General features: G+C 38.1%; 1 protein-coding gene and 1 long non-coding RNA gene across 4 annotated transcripts in view; both read left to right on the top strand.

Annotated features, from left to right (window-relative positions):
• The window catches only part of LOC124114452 (ankyrin repeat domain-containing protein 26-like), a 792436-nt gene that overhangs the window by 109692 nt on the left and 663128 nt on the right, over positions 1–19616 (top strand). For all 3 annotated transcript variants that reach the window (XM_046475021.2, XM_046475020.2, XM_046475019.2), the window contains exon 5: positions 7912–8006. In XM_046475021.2, the coding sequence (XP_046330977.2) occupies positions 7912–8006 (95 nt within the window). The remainder of the gene's footprint in view (positions 1–7911; positions 8007–19616) is intronic.
• LOC125383224 lies at positions 9411–14017 on the top strand. The gene is made up of 3 exons (XR_007222715.1): positions 9411–13375; positions 13716–13776; positions 13985–14017. It is a non-coding gene; the product is annotated as an uncharacterized LOC125383224 (long non-coding RNA).

Genomic DNA, 19616 nt, shown 5'->3' with positions numbered 1-19616 from the left:
CGCTTATAGTCGGGCACAGAATAATAATATGATTGAAAACGTCCCTATAATAACTTTGTAAAATATCTAGAATAAAAGCTGATTTTCCACAGCCCGTTTGCCCACATATGATAGCGCAGTGCGGATCTTTAGGTAAAAGATTATCAATAGATTGCTTGCACGAATTGCCCATTCTGTATATTAATTTGCGCATCCATAATCACGTACAAATATATGTTTAATTTACCAGCTGATTCTTGGAGCTTTGTTATCTGTATGGTGACACCCTCGCTAGCATTTTCTATTCTCCTCCCACTGCCGTGTAGTTGGTCATCATCCGTTGTTTGCATGTCTAGCCATAGCGCGTACTTCGTGGTGAGGTATTCACCCATCGATACACTCCCGAGAGACAGATCTTTCACGACCGCGATAACTTTTGGGGAACGTTTTATAGAAGGAAGTTTTTTAATCTCATCCCACTGGTGATACGCTAGCATTCCTTGGCTATATAGTTGATTAGGAATGCCCTCGATAGTCAATTCTACTTTTGTAATCTTGGGATTGTAGAACTTCTCGGTATTTCTTTTAAACGCATCGGAGGGGTCCTCGAACAACATTAAAATACCCTTCAACGACCTCGTGGGAACGTTTAGATTGATATTCCACATCGTATCTTTTTTGTCCCTCGTGATCTTTTGTTGTCGCAGCACGCGATCGTACAAAATGGCTAAACTTCCTGTATACTGGTTACGAATTTGTCTGGCTAATTTGGGATCTGTTATCATATCGTACTCCAGCGAGATATTGTCAATGGAATAGCTAGCATCTTCACCACCGGTTCTGATTACTCTACCGTAGTCATTAAAAGTGAGTTCGTATTCTAACCTATCGCCTAGGGATGCTTGATAAAAGGGCATGTGGGAATCGAGTAATTCAAAGCCTAGGGGAATATAGAATCGGTTACCTAATGCGTCGGCAACGGCCTTATCTTTTACGACGGTACCATCACCATTTTCAGCACCCACGCGCAGTCTCAATGTGTTCTTTTTACAAATACCTTGGTACTGTAAGTTTTCCCGCTCTTTATCCGTTCTCCAGAGATCCATATAGGAACAGTATACATCGCTATCGTCGATACTCAAAACCTCATTACCGCTAATTTTAATGGCGATTTTCTAAACGATAGCTCCCTGTTAACGTCGGCAGAAGTCAAAATAATCGTAAATGCTAGTGGGACAGTTCCCGGAACTAACACATCGTGTGCGCCGAGATTAGGAAAGCGAACCAGAAGCGTTAGATTCTGATCGATGGTACTAGGGTTATTAGTTATAGTTACAGACTGACGAATTGCTTTGACCCCTAATGGATCTCGTAGTCTACGTTGTGGGTTTAACTTGCGTCCGTATTGCGAAGACATTGTTATATTGAAATTATATAACCATATGTTTAATATAAAAATGACTGATTTTGATCTAGATTATTTAGATAACCCGAATCCAATCGAAGAGGGTACTGATGAAACCAGCTTTAGTGGCACGAATCTTATGGATGAACTTTTGAACCCAACCTAAATGATGAACTTTTGAAACCAGCCGTGATGATTATTACGATACCTTTAAAGATGATAGTCCTATTGGTCATGACTATTCAAAGTTTGAGATAGATAGTAAAGGAATATTGCGACTGCGTGGCGAACCTGATATTGACCTTATGCATTATCGTACTCGTAAGCCCCTAGCCTTGTCTACGATAGCCGGTAAACACGGTATCAGCACTGTTTGTGATAAATTAGGTTTTGTAGACTACTCACGACTTTCCGCGAAGACTACTAAGGTTCTTAGGACTGTGCGTACTGAACTCGTTAACACAGATAATTTGGAAGCTTCCTCGAAGGTGGTGGCCTCGGACGGACTCGAAGAAATCTTGGGTACCTACTACGATAATTCCACGGTCAGTGTATCACCATATTCAGAGTTCAGTATTAGGGAATTACGAGGTCTTGACAAGGCAATGCAAACAATGCGGGGAGAACTGATAAATAATATAGCCAAGCTATCCGAACTCGACAAGCATATAGCTTACGAGAAAACAAAACTTGAACAGGCGGGCGATGAGTTTAGTAGACACCGCGTAGCCTGAAAGATTGCGTAACTTAGAATACGAAAGATCGGCCCGCCTCGAAGCGGCTTCGAGTAATAGAGAGGCACTTCGTTCGCAAATCAGTCGAATTTGAGAAACTATCGATCAGTTTATTGCCTATTACAGTGATTGACCGATTGGACTATCATGTAGGTACGATGTATTTACAGCAATCAAAACAAACAAAGCTTGTCAGTGTAGTTAATCTTCATTGTGTTGCAACTGCAGACAGAAACTGCTCAGTCCTAACTGTTGATCATGTCCGGTCAAAATTCAAGAATGTCCGGACAATACTTTTTAAAATGTCTGGTAAGCAATATTTTAAAACGGACATTTGAGATTCCCAATCGGACATGTCCGGCGCATATGACGGTTTCCGGACCCCTGATCCCGGCGCATAAACAAAGTCCACTTTGGATTGAGCGTACTGTAATACATCTTGAAAACGCTTTATAGACGATGGTATGTCAACTGGTGAATTAATGGCTTCCTTCACGTTTGCGACAAACTGTTTTTGTGCATCGAACGCCGTCCCCGTACCGATAATGGATGTTCGTGTTTGCGATTGTGCACCGAGAATTTCCCATACATAAGTTCTTATCGATTCATTAACTCTTTCAAATCCTGGGTTAGTAAAATTATTTTCCGTTTTATCATTAAGAAATTCATTCTAAGCGTCTGTTGTATCGTTTGGATTCACAAACTTTGTTATAATATAAGGAATGCCACTCTCAAAGTTCATACGATCTGCTCTAAACTGTTTACTCGAGAGAGCAAAGCCTGAAGAGATCACACCCTCTTTAATTAAATAATCGCTTTTATCTTTAATAGTTCTTTGTCCATTGTACGGAATACCTAGACCATGGCTAGGTCCTTTAATGCGCCAATCTTTACTCGTAGAAACATTAAATTCATTACAAATACGTTCGAAGGCCCTCTTATCATAATTATTATTTGCGTGATTCCATGCTGGATCCAGCGGTAATGGAGCATTAATTTCTTTAAGTATAAGTCTAATCTGATAGACAGGTGGCACAGGTGGTACAGGTAGTGGCGGATCACTGCCTACGTCGGATGGTATAAAAGAGTGGATAAAAAAGCATTTAAAAGCATTAGGTTCAGCACTGGGAAAGCTCGCTGAGAAAGCCGCGGCCGCATTTCCCGGCAGTGTTGTTTCCTGGCTATTGAATTTATTAGCTAAGACCACCACTTGGCTTAGTCAAAACTTGTGGGCACTGATCGTAGCAATTGCAGGGCTGTTGTACGTATCCGCTAAGAACTATTTAACCAAATCATGAGTAAACCAGCCGCGACTCCACCTAATACAAGCGCTGTTTTTTCATCGATATGTTGTTGATTTAATCTGATAGTACACGTGAAATGATAAAACAGACTTATTTAGTTCAAATCCTGGGGCATAAAGAGATACACCACATCCTGTTGTGGCACACCATATGGCAAAGTTTAACTGGTTCTGCCAAAATTGCATCGGATTTTGAAACCAATCGTGAACCGTTTTATCGCTAGTTGTCGTGACACTATATTTTTCAAAGATATCAGGGAATTCAACAACAAAAATTAACACCAGAGGCCCTTGCTAAAAACAACTGATTAGTAATGTAAGTTGATTTCATATTTAAATTATGATATAGTATCTTTGTATATTTAATATGTATGTTACACTCCCGGGAATAACAAATGGTCAGTCTGTTCAACTGCTTCATACTATCGATAACCTCGGATGGTCAACTTGAAGTCACCCTATGCGATGTAACGTCTTACCCACGGTGGACCAATATAAATGATGCGAGAAATAATAATTTGTATTTAATAGTTGAATTTGGTATTGATCACACTAAGATTATTATACCTAATGGGTATTACAGCGTATGTTCACACAATGTTGAAATTTTTAAGCCTTTGGGAAAAAGTCTCACACAAGATGAGTCGAATGGGATGCTGAAATTAAGCGCTGGAGAAGAGAATTTACTTCTTGTCGAGATCTTAGCAGAAACACTTGGATTTGATGGTAGAAAGGGAAATATACCACCCAACGATATACTGCATGGAATTAAATTACCCGATTTAGTTCCCCATAAAGAGTTGTGCATCCATCTTGATCAGATCAGTATGACGAATGATATTCAACTAGAAAGTCCTTCAAATCTGTTGAGAGCTATTCCAGTCAAAGATGAAAAATAAAATAGCGGTAGAACGGAATCTTTCTCATCATTACAATATAAAAAATTAAAGCGGGGTATTATTTCAGATCTCAAAATTTCTGTATTAGATTTAAAACATCAACCTGTACATATAGGATACTTGAGTGTAACACTCCATATTATAAATAATGGTTGATTTCATATTTAAGTTACGATATTGTATCTTTGTATATTTGACATGTATGTTACACTCCCGGGAATAACAAATGGCCAGTCTATTCAACTGCTTCATACTATCGATAACTCGGCTGGTCAACTTGAAGTTGCCCTATGCGATGTAACATATTACCCATGGTGGACCAATATAAGTACTGCAAGAGAATAATAATGAGATAATACTAATTGATAATGACAATAGAAAAAACACTCCCATTATTATACCTGATGGGTATTACAGCATATGCTCACTCAATGATGAAGTTTTTAAGCCTTTGGGAGTTATTATCACACAAAATGACTCGAATGGGATGCTGAATTTTAACGCTGGAGAAAAGGAAGTAGTTATTAGATGGAGCTTAGCATATACACTTGGACTTGCAAACTACGTAGGAGGAAGAGTAATATTAATACCAACCAACAAAACATCGCATGGAATTAATTACCCGATTTAGTTCCCTATAAAGAGTTGTGCATCCATCTTGATCAGATCAGTACAACGGATAATATTCAACTCGAAAGTCCTTCTACTCTGCTGAGAGCTATTCCAGTCAAAGATGAAAAATATAATAGCGGTAGAACGGAATCTTTCTCATCATTACAGTATAAAAAATTAAAGCGTGGTATTATTTCAGATCTCAAAATTTCTGTATTAGATGTAAAACATCAACCTGTACATATAGGATACTTGAGTGTAACACTCCATATTATAAATAATGGTTGATTCATTAGGTCCTGGAACGCATAACCTTAGACAATGTAATACAATTGCGCTTTCCGATCTCGGAGACACAGAAGGATTCGGTAAACCCGGTATCGATGGCAAGTTATACGCTTTACAGTTACAAAATAATGTATACAAGCGGACAGAAGTTGCATTCACAGTTAATCTAAGAGACTTAAGCGATGTCGACGTTAGTAGACTCAATAAAAACACTTCATATAATCTTACTCGCAATGATGATAATAAATGGATTATGATCGAAGCAAAAATCGAGTGGCTACTTAATATCGTCATTACCCCACCGTATGTGATGATGGGTAAGGCACATAATTTAACTAAGATAATAAATAGTGGGATCGTACTCGGGGCTAAACGAAAAAAACGAAAAAGTGTGTAAGTCTCTCCCCTGCCAGAAAACCCAGGTCATATGTTATCAAATGTTAGTTTAAGTTTAGTTACTGAATTCAATGATATAAAACAGAACTTGAATGCCATACCTGATCTTTCTACAATTATTATTGAAGTCTTGTTTGGAGATGCACCGGTAGATGCCTTCGAAATATTACCAGGTCTATCAATTAAATGGTTTAAAAAACACCAACGTCAACGTTGCAGTACTATTTATATGGGAGCATCACCCGTTGCAACCCTTGAGGGGACCCAAATTATTAAAGGTGATAGCATTTCTCTTACTAAGATATTTATGCTGTATAATATACATTTAATAAGGCTGATGTATACTCTCAAAACAATGAAGCAAGACCAATTGAAGACAATTATATGATATAATAATATACATTATGGGTTTATATCCGGCTCGATGAAGCATCTGAAAAGATGGATACTGTTGATGGATTTCGATTACATCAAATAAGCGACATAAAACATCGAATAGAGAAGGAGAGGGAGTTGAGACTTGGATTGTATAAAAATTACCACAGAGCCGTGAATGCTCTCGACGGAGTTGACACCGCGCTTGTAACAGCTGGCATGGGACTCGGTGTAGCCGGTGTTGGTTTATTATCAACTATAATCGCCGTGCCTATCGTACTTGGTATGGAAATAGCCGCCGGAGTCTCAGGACTGGCAGGAATAGCGATAAAATTCATTTCTCGTAAGTTGCAAAAGAAAGCATTAAAACATGATAATATTCGGATACTCACCGAGCAAAGTTGAACAGCATTGAGGACCATATTTCAACAGCAATGGCTGATTGTAAGATATCTGAGGAGGAGTTTCATTTAGTGGTGTCAGAATTCACCAAATACAACGCAATGAAGCAGGAGATTCGAACAAATTCTCATAAGACCAGTGGTATTAGCGAAGACGAGGAAAAAAAGTTCATAGAACAGGGGAGACAACAAGCGCGTCAATTATTCCGTGCCAAAACCAAAGAACTTGTTGGAGATTAAAAATAGATTGATTCCTATCGTTGGATCACATTTAAACGAATGTTTACATATGTATATAATAATGGAGAATTACAAACACACAAAGGAAGAACTCGAAAAAGCTATCAAAGCATTTATGGGACAAAATTATCAAATGGAGAGAATTACCACAGGGTATATATTATATCAGTGATGTCAAACCAACCAAATACGGTCATCAATTGTTTCTTTCCAATTACCAAGAAGAGTATATAGTCTGGTCTCCTAGTAAAATGAACGAAGAACTTAATAATGGTATACGTATTAGTAAAAATAATAGAGAATATTTTCATTACAATTTAGTTTAGTCACATCATCGTTTTTGTACTAAAAATTCCCTCTATGGTATCAATGATTGGCTCCAGGTAGTGGTGAGCTAGAGCCAATTTAACTTAATCTCAAGACGATCGTTGAATCGCATCATCATTTTGACATAAAAAATTCCATCTGTAGTGGTGGTATAGGTATATAAATCTGACTCCAATGGAAGTGATCCAGAATCCCCATTACCTATACTACTTAAGCAGTGAATGCATTAAGGAGTAATGCAGGATAAATAAAAAATATACCGAATAGCTGCGAATGTGAAAATTATAATGCCTACATATAATATGCAATTTAATGGGTCTTACCTCGTGAAGTGCATTCAGTCTGTGTTGCAAATCATAGTCGTCTTTATTGAGCTTGTTCAGTATCGCATAACACTGGAGGCAAATTATCCGCGACAGTCCATCATCAGCATGTGGATTGTAGCATAAAACTTGAGCAACTTGATTACCAAATTGAAATGACTTTGAAAATATCTGTCGACAGCCAGTTGAGGGTACACTTGCTTGGCATATTCTCCAATCGAGTGAAATCTGCATGGCAGTCGCCATGTCTTTTCACGAACTGGATGTTGATTTCGTTAGTGAGTTTTGATTGGACTATGCAAAGACTTGTTTGTCCAGCCAACCTCCATAATCGCAGCCTAGTTCGGCAAGGTGGAAATTGGACTTTTGTATGAAGTCAGTTAACACCTTTGCCGCGGGAAGATGGAAAAAAGAGGCATAACCCACCTTCTGCAAGCCCCCTCTGGATCGGCCATTGGATCAAATTTATGAAGTCCATTCGATTGTTGTACCTGTTAAGACGAGATAATACCTGAAAACAAATACAAATGTAGTCAAATTTACATTTGTGAGGTGAAACAAGGATTATTAATGTTATTTGTGGTTGTTCATGTTCCATCTTTGAGAAATGTTTGTATTTATCTATTCAGAACTTGCCTAATGAAGGCATGTCAAGAGGGCTCTATCAACATGGTCAGGATTCTGTTAGAGTTTGGTGCAGAAACAACTCACAAAGACAGTAAAGGTAAGTATAATTAAAATTCTGTTGTTCTTCATATTATGTGAGGAAACAACTCATTCATTTGGGTCAAAGAAAACATAAATAGAAAACATGAGAATTTTGTATTTCTCTTTAAAAAACCGAGCACAGCATGCTGAATTCCTTTCAAATAGAATGTATATTAAGGAATTAGACTACCGTATATGACCGCGTATAAGCCGAATTTTGAGGACCAGAAAAAAGATTCTGTAGAAAGGGGTCGGCTTATCCACGGGATACACTTTCATGATAGTATTTTTCAGATCGTGATCTGTCAGAAACATCGCCTGAATGACGGTCCGATAGATTACAACTTCCCGAAAGTTTGGAAGTTGCCACAACTAGAGCCATTATTGTTATAAATTATCAATAAAGTTATTATTATACACCAATGTTGTCATTATTAAAAAAATGTTATGCATGTTACTACTTCCGATAATAAGTTTTCAATTGAATGTTCAAAGTTTATCGTTCTTCGTCAACTCCACAATCTTTACATGTAACAATATACGTAATTCACAGCTATAATATATAATCCCCAGATAAAATCGCCAATAGCTATTACGTACGTTTTGCAAAGTTCATAAATTGATAGTGAACAAGTGTCTACCTTTATTGAAAGGGGCAAATAAACAACTGTATTGGCGAGTTATTCCGTTCGCCATTTGCAAAAACATGTGATCAGCTGTTTCCTGTGACGTCACAAACGGTGACCACTGTGATTGCTTCCTGTTGTTTAAAGCAACACGGTACACAAGGAAATCAGCATTGATAATAACGGGCCGATTGCTATTGTCATGTTGTTTACACAAACATTTTCAAGTTGTGGGTGCTTAGCGATCGTGTTGGGAGTAGGGGCTTAATTCCTTTGTTTTCGAGAGATTAGTTTAATAAACTGGAAAAGCCTGTGAGTAAGTGATGGTCATTCAATGTGTTCATAGTATGATAGTTTATTTAATTCAATTGGATTAACATACAATAGTGGTGTAAAGGGGGTTATAAAAGTTGGTATATTTTTACTGACTGACATTTTCATCATGAGTTTTAAACGAAAACGCCATGCTTACGATGCTGAATTCAAACTGCGAGTTTTCGCTCCAGCTGATATATTTTCTCACGGGTTCAGAATTCTATATACACCGATTCACAAAATGGCGCTTGGTTGTTGATGGCAACTATAACGATCATTATGAGATTAAAAAAACCCACGAGAAACAGCTTCCCACATTATGAAAGTGGATGACTGGTTTGTTAAATCTTTATTAGAAATAATAATGACTTTTTCAATATAATTACAACGTTTTTCATCTTATATTTTTGAATATCTGCGAGTACCGGCACATGTCTTGCAGTCCGACTTCGCAGTGTTTTTTGTCTTTCAATTCCTGATTCGGCTTATCTGCGGGTCATATCATTTTCTTTCGTATTTCAATGGTCAAATTAACACCTCGGCTTATCTACGGGGTCGGCTTATCCGCGGTCATATACGGTAATTTCTCTTATTCAAATTAGCCACAAATAAGCCAGACTCCATAGTTTTTACTGAATGAAGTTTCAGGCTGTATCATTAGCTTACCTGACTGAGAGACACATCAGCTTCTGCCATGGCTCGGATTTCTGGACCAAAGCTTGATGCTGGAACTTCACTTTGTTCTGACCAAAGATGAAATCCCAATGTTTTGATCACCCGACTTGAAGTCATGTGAGCTTATATACCTGGATGCGTTGTCCATCATTAACTTTTGAATTTTCAACATTTTCTCGGAAACTATTACATCTATGGAACTGAAACTTATTATAAATGCTACCAACTATGTGGTGCTCACAGAAATGTGATTTTAAACATGGCCAGCAAAGCAGATATATTGAAAATGTCATTTTGGGCATAAAACTCTTTTCTGCATGTATTATTATTGAAATTGCAAGCGTTTTTTTAAAAAACATATGTTTTGTTTCTAATGTTTCTGCATTGTTGAAAATTCTTCTGTGATACTTTGCTTATGTTATCTCAGCAATAGTGTCATTAACATTGTGCTCACAATACTCTTGATATGATTTAAACATAATTATGTACATGGGCATCACATCTAACACCTTTTGATACAGGAGGTGAGGTAAAATGGGGTTTAATGTTGCGTCCAAGATTATTGCACTTATATAGCGACGTGCATGCACGTGTGTGTGTTTACAGACATTACAGATGTTACAGGACTGTGTACGTTGAAAACATTCATCACACCTTGGACTGTGCTTGACTTACCCTGGTGTGTTTGGACCCATTTGGTCATTTTTCTCTCAATCATCAGCGTATAACTGTGGATTACATTCATGGGACTCCCTTTATTCTTCTTCTACTTGTGTTTGAACATGTGTTCTTCCTACTTATTTTTGTCCATTCCATGTATAGATTTTAATCTTCTCCAATTCCATCCTTTGGGGGCTCTTGGTTGCACACAACCTCATTTGGGCTTTCCATGCCCTGCATACTGTATAGGAATGGCTTGTGGCCCCAAAAGTACCTTTCTTCCAAATTTACAGTCCAGGGCCGGCACGGTCTCAGGACTTGTTCATTACCCGCAGGGTAACTAGCATTCATTCAATCAGGTCAGCACGACCCTTACCTCTTCATTCATACCCGCAGGGTTTTTCATTCATACCCGCAGGGTATGTCTTTTTATGTAGCAACCGAGTAGCCCCTAATATATTGCCAATGTTATTAATAAATATTTTCATGAATCCTATTGTTTTGTTGTTACTGCACAAAATGTAAATTCTATGTTTTTGTTTGTGCAGTGATAACATATATTTTCTACATTTCCCATGTTCCTAGCTTCACGACGTCCCCTGCATGTCCTGCCATAAATATATTTGCTCAATATCCACTTATGTATACGTATCATTTATTCTCCATAGTAATTCCCAGCTCACTTCCAACTCCCCTCACGTAAACAATACTCTGTATCATGTTACATTTAGGCTATCCCACAATGCACCATTTTATCCTCTGCTCATGCCCAGAACTACGGACATGACGTCACAATGTTTTCTTATATTAACCCCAACAGCCTCGATATCGTTTACCTATTTCTGTCATGTTTATAGCAGCTGCAGCGATACCCTCCATCCATCCCCTGTCTCCACCGTTGGGCTATTCGGTTTCATATATTTCGTATTTCTTCGTAAGGGCTTCACAAGTCATGTTTTTCATTCATACCCACAGGATATGTCTTTTTACGTAGCACCGACGGGCTGGGCTTCACAAGTCATTCCATGCCCTGCATATTGTATAGGAATGGCTTGTGGCCCCCGAATTACCTTTCTTCCAAATTTACAGTCTAGGACTTGTTCATTACCCGAAGGATAACTAGCATTCATTCAGTCAGGTCGGCACGACCCTTACCTCTTCATTCATACACGCAGGGTTTTTCATTCATACCTGCAGGGTATGTCTTTTTATGTAGCATCGGTAACCGAGTAGCCCCTAATATAGCCTCAAACACTATGTAGAAAAGCTTTTTAAAATTCTAGAAGTAAAACAATTCTTATACACATATTTCTTTCTTTCACAAGAAGTGATAGAATATTTTAGCAATAAATTATGGTTGTTCAGCTTACTTTATGCAGATTTTAATAATTAGACATAACCTACATTTATTTTAGATTACATACAATTTTTTACTGAATAGAACACTTTAAACATGCTGTATTATTTCAATACAACACCAAATAGTGATTTCAACTCTCTTCTTTGCTGACCTGAGCAGTTCTGCCAGTTCATGTGCTGAGAGAGTATGCAGGGTGATCAAAGCATGCAGTTTAACAATAGGTGTTAGCTGGCCAATCAGCATTTAAAACTGCTGGCCATGGGGGCAATAAGTAGGTTATACAGCACAGATACACTGTGTTATAGCTGACTGATAACACAAAATCTAACTAACAACTAATTATATATAATAAATATATGTAAAAACCTGAAATGAAATTAGAACAAATATATACAAAAACACAACACCGGACACATCTCTGAAAGGCACCCAGTGACAGAAGAACAAAATAGATTTATGGCAAAGGTCAGATGTTAAGTGCGTTGCTTTGCGTTGTCCTTCTCTCCATGTGCAGTTTTCCCTGCCAACATGTCCTGTGAGGCTCCTGCCTGGGTTATCACTTAAAAAGAATGAAGTTTAATAGAAATTTTATTATTAAACAAAAATAAGGGCCAAACTCAAAAATCTATATAAAAAACCTATATACTAATCCCCTTTCCCTGCCTTCTTAAAACTTTGCAATCAAACTCTTGAACTTTATATTGTTTCCACCCCTCTAACTTACATGGACAGGACCTCAACTGTTCTGAAGTTTTGTTTGAAAACAATAGCTGATAACCCCGAGCCTACTCGGCTCTGCTCACCTTATAACGTGAGACATTTTCTGCTCCAATGACCACACTACAGGTGTAGGCTAATAACGTGACTGGACATTTATCTTGTTTATAAACAAACACACTGATTCTGAAATAAAAACAGAAGTAGTATAGGTAATAGGGGTTCTGGACCACTTCCACTGGAGTCGGATTTATATACCTATACTGCTACTACAGGTGGCATATTTTATGCCAAAATGATTATGCGATTCAACGATAGTCATGAGATTAACCTTTTCGCCCCGACTGCCCGATTTATCGGGCAGCATAAACCGTGTCCCAGTACCCGGCTGCCCAAAAAATCGTGCAGCTACTGTCCAAGCCCCACACACGGCTGCCCGATAAATCGGGCGGCACGACCGTGTTTACAAAATCGCTCTTTCTACTTCCTTTCTCGTGTGTAATCTCGTTCTAAATATGGAAACAAGATCTACACGTAATGACATGTCATTCGATGGAATTTCCCACTCTTTTTGGCGCGAAAATCACGAATGTCACCTGTTTTCGCGACAGGTATTTTTCTCGCTTGAATCGTAAACCTAGCGTAATGGCGGCCAACTACGATTCGGATAGGGATCAGATGACTCACAACGACTCTATCTGGAATAATAATGTGTTTGATTTGAATAATTTACGCGAAGGGGAGAGGGAATTTCGCGAATATTTTCGTGAAGATTTTGACGGTTTTGACGAGGTGTCCCCCCCCCCCCCCGCCAACTTTCAAGAATGGGAGTGGCAGAGGGACCACAACGATGGAGACATGAGGGATTTTGAAGAGGCGACCGGACTCAAGAATATATATTGACACGGTGAGTGAAGTATCGTGCTATTGATTTTTTCCAACTGTTTTACAATGATTCTGTGTTTGAACAGATTATCAGTGCGACGAATGAGAATGCAGCCTACATGTGAACGAGCGATCACAACAACAAAGGTGAGTGGCATGACGTATCTCTTTTCTTTTTTTTTAAACTTAATTTTCTGATCGCAATCCGAATTGTAGTTTGCCTGTTTGTCGTATGTCCTTATATTTCGCTCAATTGGAATAAAATTTTTTTCCATATTCATGTTTGTTTTCTTGTTTTTTACATCTTAATTTAAATTTTAGTAATTGTAATAATTATTTATTTGTTAATTGATGTAATAAAGTACTGATTTAATTTATTATGCAATTGTAAATAGCAGTTTATTGTAAATTGTTATCACAACTTGTATATTTGCAGAACTTGAATTTACAATCTTTCCGTCCTTTTACAATCTTTCCCTCCTTTCAGATCAATCTGTGATATCTTCTCTGTGATGTCATTCTTATAGTAGCTGTGGTTCAATGTTCAGGTAATGTGATAAATTACTATTTTAAAACTTAAATACTTAATTTTTGTTTCAAATCCTGAAAAAGAACAAAATAAATCAAATATTTGTGTTTTTACCTGTGTTAACGAGTTTACCTAAGAGGCTGTAAGTGTATCATAAGTAATATGTGACATCAGTATAGAAAACAAAGTCAGTACCAAGAGTTGTAAACTTGTTTATTTGTTTACAGATGTGCATGAAGAGAATTTACCTGTAATACCTGGGATTACCTGTGCCGTCCAAGATGACAAGACCACTGTGTTATGTTTACCTTGTATCTGTGATTTATTTTTGTGATTTGTAATACAATTTGAGCCAAAATTCATTGTCTGTTTTCATTTTTTCAGTGTTTTCAAGTTTTATTTCACTTGTAAACACCTGTAATTAGAAAATAACAAAGGTTAGAGACAATAACAACAAAGAATATTACAGTATACTTAATCCTCTTTACAATGGTATATGATAAATGTATATTAAAAGCAAGTTTCTGGTAGAAAAGGTGCATCAAAAATGATAGTGTGATTTTCCAATAATACTGCCAGGGAGGCCAGTGTGCAGGCCTTGTCAGTGTCAGGGACTGCAGGGTTTCAAGGGACATAACTCTGGGGCAGCCAGTGATGAAAGAGTTAAGTTAAATTGGCTCTAGCTCATCAATACCTGGGGCCAATCATTGCTTCAATTAGTATAAAAATGATGATGCGATTCAAGGAAAGTCATTTTAAAAGAAATATCAATATTAATTAATAATGAATAAAATTTACTATAGCCCACGAGGATATTGGAAAGGTGTAGGAACAATAAAAAAATTAGCCACTGCGGCTAAGGAATCTAAAGATGTGGTCAAGGATTGGTTAAAGAAACAAGTGATGTGGCAAATATATTTACCGGCACCGCGTTATATACCGAGGAAGAAGTTTGATATTTTTACAACGAATGAAGTTCATCAGGCTGACCTCTTGTTTCTTCCCCACGATAAGGTAAAACGCAAAACGTATAAATACGCTTTAACAGTAGTAGATGTGGCTAGTCGATACAAAGAGGCTGAGCCATTAACCTCGAAAGATTCAACAGAAGTAGCTAATGCACTGAGCCGCATATATAAACGCGGACCGCTAAAATGGCCTAAGCTATTTTAAGTAGATCCTGGTCGCGAGTTTATGGGATCGGTAACTAAACTGTTAACAAAGCACGATGTCGAAATCAGGCGTGGTGAAAGAGAGGCCCACCGCAGTCAAGCTATCGTCGAAAGATTTAACAGGACATTAGCGGAATGTTTGTTTGGCTATCAGTATGGGATCGAAATGAAATCCGAGCGATTGAGATCAACCGAATGGGTGACACGATTATCAGCCGTTGTATCAGCGCTGAATAATGAAGTAACGAGATTAATAGGGAAGAAACCATCCGATGCTATTAAAATGAAATCCGTGACTTCCGAATCTTTAGCACCGAGGAGAGGCAAAGAACGAAAACTTCCGGATAGAGTAAGGGTAAGATATTTATACCAGCCCGGTGAACTTGAAGGAGGCCTACGTCGCACAACCGATCCCATATGGTCCCTTAAGACGTATAACATAAGTAGATTGGTTATGGAAGAAGGAGAGCCTATTCTTTATTATCTTAAAGATGGACCGGGCAGGGCATTTGTACGAGAAGAGTTGTTCATAGTTCCCGACGGTACGGTATTACCACCATAACCATAAGCATAGGTAGTTACACCATCATTATCAATCCATCTCTTTGTATCTAAGGGGGATAATGATGTCTTGTTCATTCTTAATCCATATATCCTATGATTGTAACTTCTTAAAAAGTTCATCTCGTGTTTGAACGTTCTACCGGTGAATAATGCTTCTTTATACTGTTCGTGTTTGATATGCTTTTTTTACAACATACTTCTTTACGCCCTTAGCTTATCTCATCTCCCCATTATCGGACTTTTTTATAGAATACATCTTAGGTCTTAATCCTACATACTCCGCTATAGGAGTCCCAGCACATTCATCCTTCATCTTACCTAACACCTTTTTATTTACTACCCTGTGCAGTGGATTATCTTTTGGGTAATCGCTCGTGTCGTACATATCTATTTTTTCTGCCATATCTTTATACACATCCTCGGTTTGTATTTCCATCAACAAAGAATCTGTGTCGGTATATAACACCTCGCATCTATCGCCGTATTGCTTCTTAAGTTCGTTGTAATAAAAGTCATACATTAAGTGTTTTGACAAGTCGAGAATACTCATACCGACGTACACCGGTCTGTTGAATTTTATATTACTCTTCTGCATATGCAACGCGGCTAAGTCGTTATCGAATATCTTGCTTCTGTTAAAAGCCGGACTGGCTATAAGTTTCCTGAGTCTTTCTTCCTCATTAGATCTGACTAATTTAACATCAACACGCTTCCTTAGATTCTCCATAGTTTTATTCATAACTTCCAGAGTTATTCATGAGCTTATACAGATTCTTTTCGAAATCGCTGGTAGCTATCTTTCTTAAATCTGTGTTCAACCTTATATAGGGCTCCATCCAAGGGCTTTGATCAAACTTTAGAACTCTGTGTTCTAAGTTTCATACCTAACGATAGATACAACTGGAGATTTCTGTAGTGAACTATATATTTTGTCTTATCCATCAAATTTGGTACGAGTTTTTGTCCCCCGCCGCGCGAAAGCGCGAAGCGGGGTATATAGTATTCACGACCGTCCGTCCGTCTGTACGTCCGTACGTCTGTCTGTCCGTACGTCCGTCCGTACGTCCCACCTGTTTGTTGCCGCGATATCTCAAGAACTAAACACTAGATTGTCTTCATATTTGGAACTATGGTGTATATACAGACTCCGCAGACACCAGTCGGTTTTGGTAACCTTGAGCCCATTTTCAAGGTCACATCAGGCATTTCTGCTTTTGGAGTTGGAAAACGGTGTTGCCGCGATATCTCAAGAACTAATCTCTGGATTGTCTTCCTATTTGGTACTAGGGTGTATATACGGACTCCGCAGACACCAGTCCGTTTTGGTGACCTTGAGCCCATTTTCAAGGTCACAGCAGGTAAATCTGCTTTTGGAGTTGGAAAACGGTGTTGCCGCGATATCTCAAGAACTAATCGCAGGATTGTCTTCATGTTTGGAACTATGGTGAATATACAGACACTGCAGTCACCAGTCGGTTTTGGTGACCTTGACCCCATTTTCAAGGTCACAGCAGGTAAATCTGCTTTTGGAGTTGGAAAACGGTGTTGCCGCGATATCTCAAGAACTAATCGCTGGATTGTCTTCATATTTGGTATTTTGGTGTATATACAGGCAGGGGACATTTCGTCACTTCTGTGACAAATACTTGTTCTACGTTAGCTAACCTACTATTCCCCATCAATGAGCATTGATATTCCAACATCCAATCTTTATTAACCATTAATCTTTCCGGAGCTAGCGGATAACTGTTATGGTCTTTATGTGACGAACTTGGATATTCCAAGTCAACTTCTAGTATGTACCCTTTATTGGCATCATTCACATTGATATTATTGATATCATTCACTTCGACCCATTCAAAACCACCCGTGGGTAAAGGTTGACTCATAGCCCATCCGTACAAATTGTTAGCGTCGAGATATAATATGTGCGTGTCGGGTTTACTCGGATCGTATCCTTTCACTAATTTATTATTAGCCTTAGAATTCCTTTTAGCTGCCATGGATATACCACCTCTTAATCCTTTCTCAATAAACAAATGCATATCGTAATCTGTGAGTAGTTTTAGTTCTACGCCGGTCTTCTTAAACAATGCATCCCACGATAGTCCGGGACTGGAATAGTACCATGCCGGGTCCAAGCCGTATTGTTTTAAACATGTCTTTCTAAATATCTCGAATATATTGGCGAGTAACAGTACATCGGTTTTTAAGTACAGATCGTGATAATCGCCTAAATTCTTACCAATCCTCCATATATTCGTAAGGATATACACCTTTTCTCAGCAACAAAAGACGAGTTATCTTATCGGTATATTGATTTGTTATCGCAAAGTCATCGGGATTGTTCGCATTAGCTAAATTGTCCAGGGAAGATAACAGAAACTGTACAGAGTCTATGAATCTAAGCCCATTACTTTGCTTTATTCTAGATTTCCCATCCTTGTCCCTATAATGTATAGGTTTAGTCAACGAGAACGATATGTATTTTTCCATATTATTAGGAATGCACGTTAAACCGCCGTCGGTCTTTGAGATAGCTTGCATAATGAGATGTGAATCGTATCCCCTAAGGTTATGAAACACAACGGGGATGGGTATTGTTTGAGAATTCATTTTTAGTTTCAAGTTACACTCGTTATGCACGGCTCCCCGATAATTACCCGTGACGTGGCAATGATCTCTTACGGAATCCCCATCCAGGGGTTTATTACAAACGTGACAACTCGTTGACTTCTTATGGGCCCTCCAATCATCCCTCCTCATACACATGGGTTTCTTACACGATAATTTTTCCCTGATTATTCTCTCTTCATTTTGTAGATATTCTAGGAACTTTCCCGCTGCATTGGGACCTCTGTAAATCACGGGCGGGTTTGTTTTCCCATCATACCTTATAACTATATATCCAAACCCACAAGGAATATGTTCTTGAGTTTTGTACGTAAAACTACTATCAGTATTGCTATGGTTGGTATTTTCTATGGGTTTGATAAGCGCTTCGAAGTCGGTGTAAATTACGTACGGTACTGGCATTTGATTACAATAATGTTCAAATTTTAATATATTTTTTCCCTCTTTAGGCATATCGATCCTGATAGCGGTCTGTCCAACACCCGTACAGTCTTCTTTATGCGCTTCTAATAGATCTTGTCTGCTGTACCCATGTAGGCATCTTTCGCAGAAATATTTCTTTCCCTTATATTTAGTTTGATCGTATAATAGCCTGTTTAAACTCTTTATCCACGTATAATGATATTTTCCATCTTTTTCGATCAGAAATGAATTGATTCTGGGGATATGTTCCGCAGGGGAGCTTATCCTGTGTACAACAATTCCTTTAGATTTAGATCCATTTAGATCGTTTTGGGGATTGCTAGAAGGTCTATCCGGATGCTTGTCTACGGGGAACAATGCAGATCTTATCATCATTCTTAAACAGTCATCGGATTTATTTTTTACGTTAATTATGGCTTTTTTCTTCTTATAATACGGGGGTAAATCTATATAAGATCAACCTTTGAAGGGCATATTATTTGCTATATCTAAATATAAACTATCGATTTTATCCACACCCCAACCCGAACCTCTATTAGTCCAGCGTTCTAAAGTTTCCTGTATCCTCTGAATTGATGTATCTAATGATGCGTTTATAGTATTGGATTCGGTTATAACTTCTTGATTGCTACGGAAATATGGTTCGGTATATTCGGTGCTATCGTCTGTGTTACTTTTCCTCAAAAATATTTTAATCGTCAGCTGGTATTTTATACTATGTAAATCATCTAACTCCTCGTTAATTTTACTCGATATGATTGGCTTAATATCGTTAACATCCATGTTGGAATTAATATCCATCTTCCAACCTCTTAGATATTTACCAACGTCGGAGGATGTGGGTACAAATATTAATTCTTGTTGTTTATTCTCAACATCATTATCATTATGTTCATCATCATTATTATCTAGTAAAGCGATCAATTCAGCTCTTCTCATTCTAGAATAACCTCTCAGCCCACTGTTTCTTGCTTGAACATTGAGTTCCCTAACAGTCTGGGGTTTGTTGAATTCCAAACCGAGTGAATCAATCAATTCAGCTTTTCTCATTCGAGAATATCCACGT

Source organism: Haliotis rufescens, unplaced genomic scaffold, assembly GCF_023055435.1.
Source record: "Haliotis rufescens isolate VD_foot unplaced genomic scaffold, xgHalRufe1.0.p SCAF_22, whole genome shotgun sequence".
Taxonomy (NCBI): Eukaryota; Metazoa; Mollusca; class Gastropoda; order Lepetellida; family Haliotidae; genus Haliotis; species Haliotis rufescens.
Note: the sequence above shows the minus strand (reverse complement) of the source record. Positions and strands in the feature narration are given on the sequence as shown.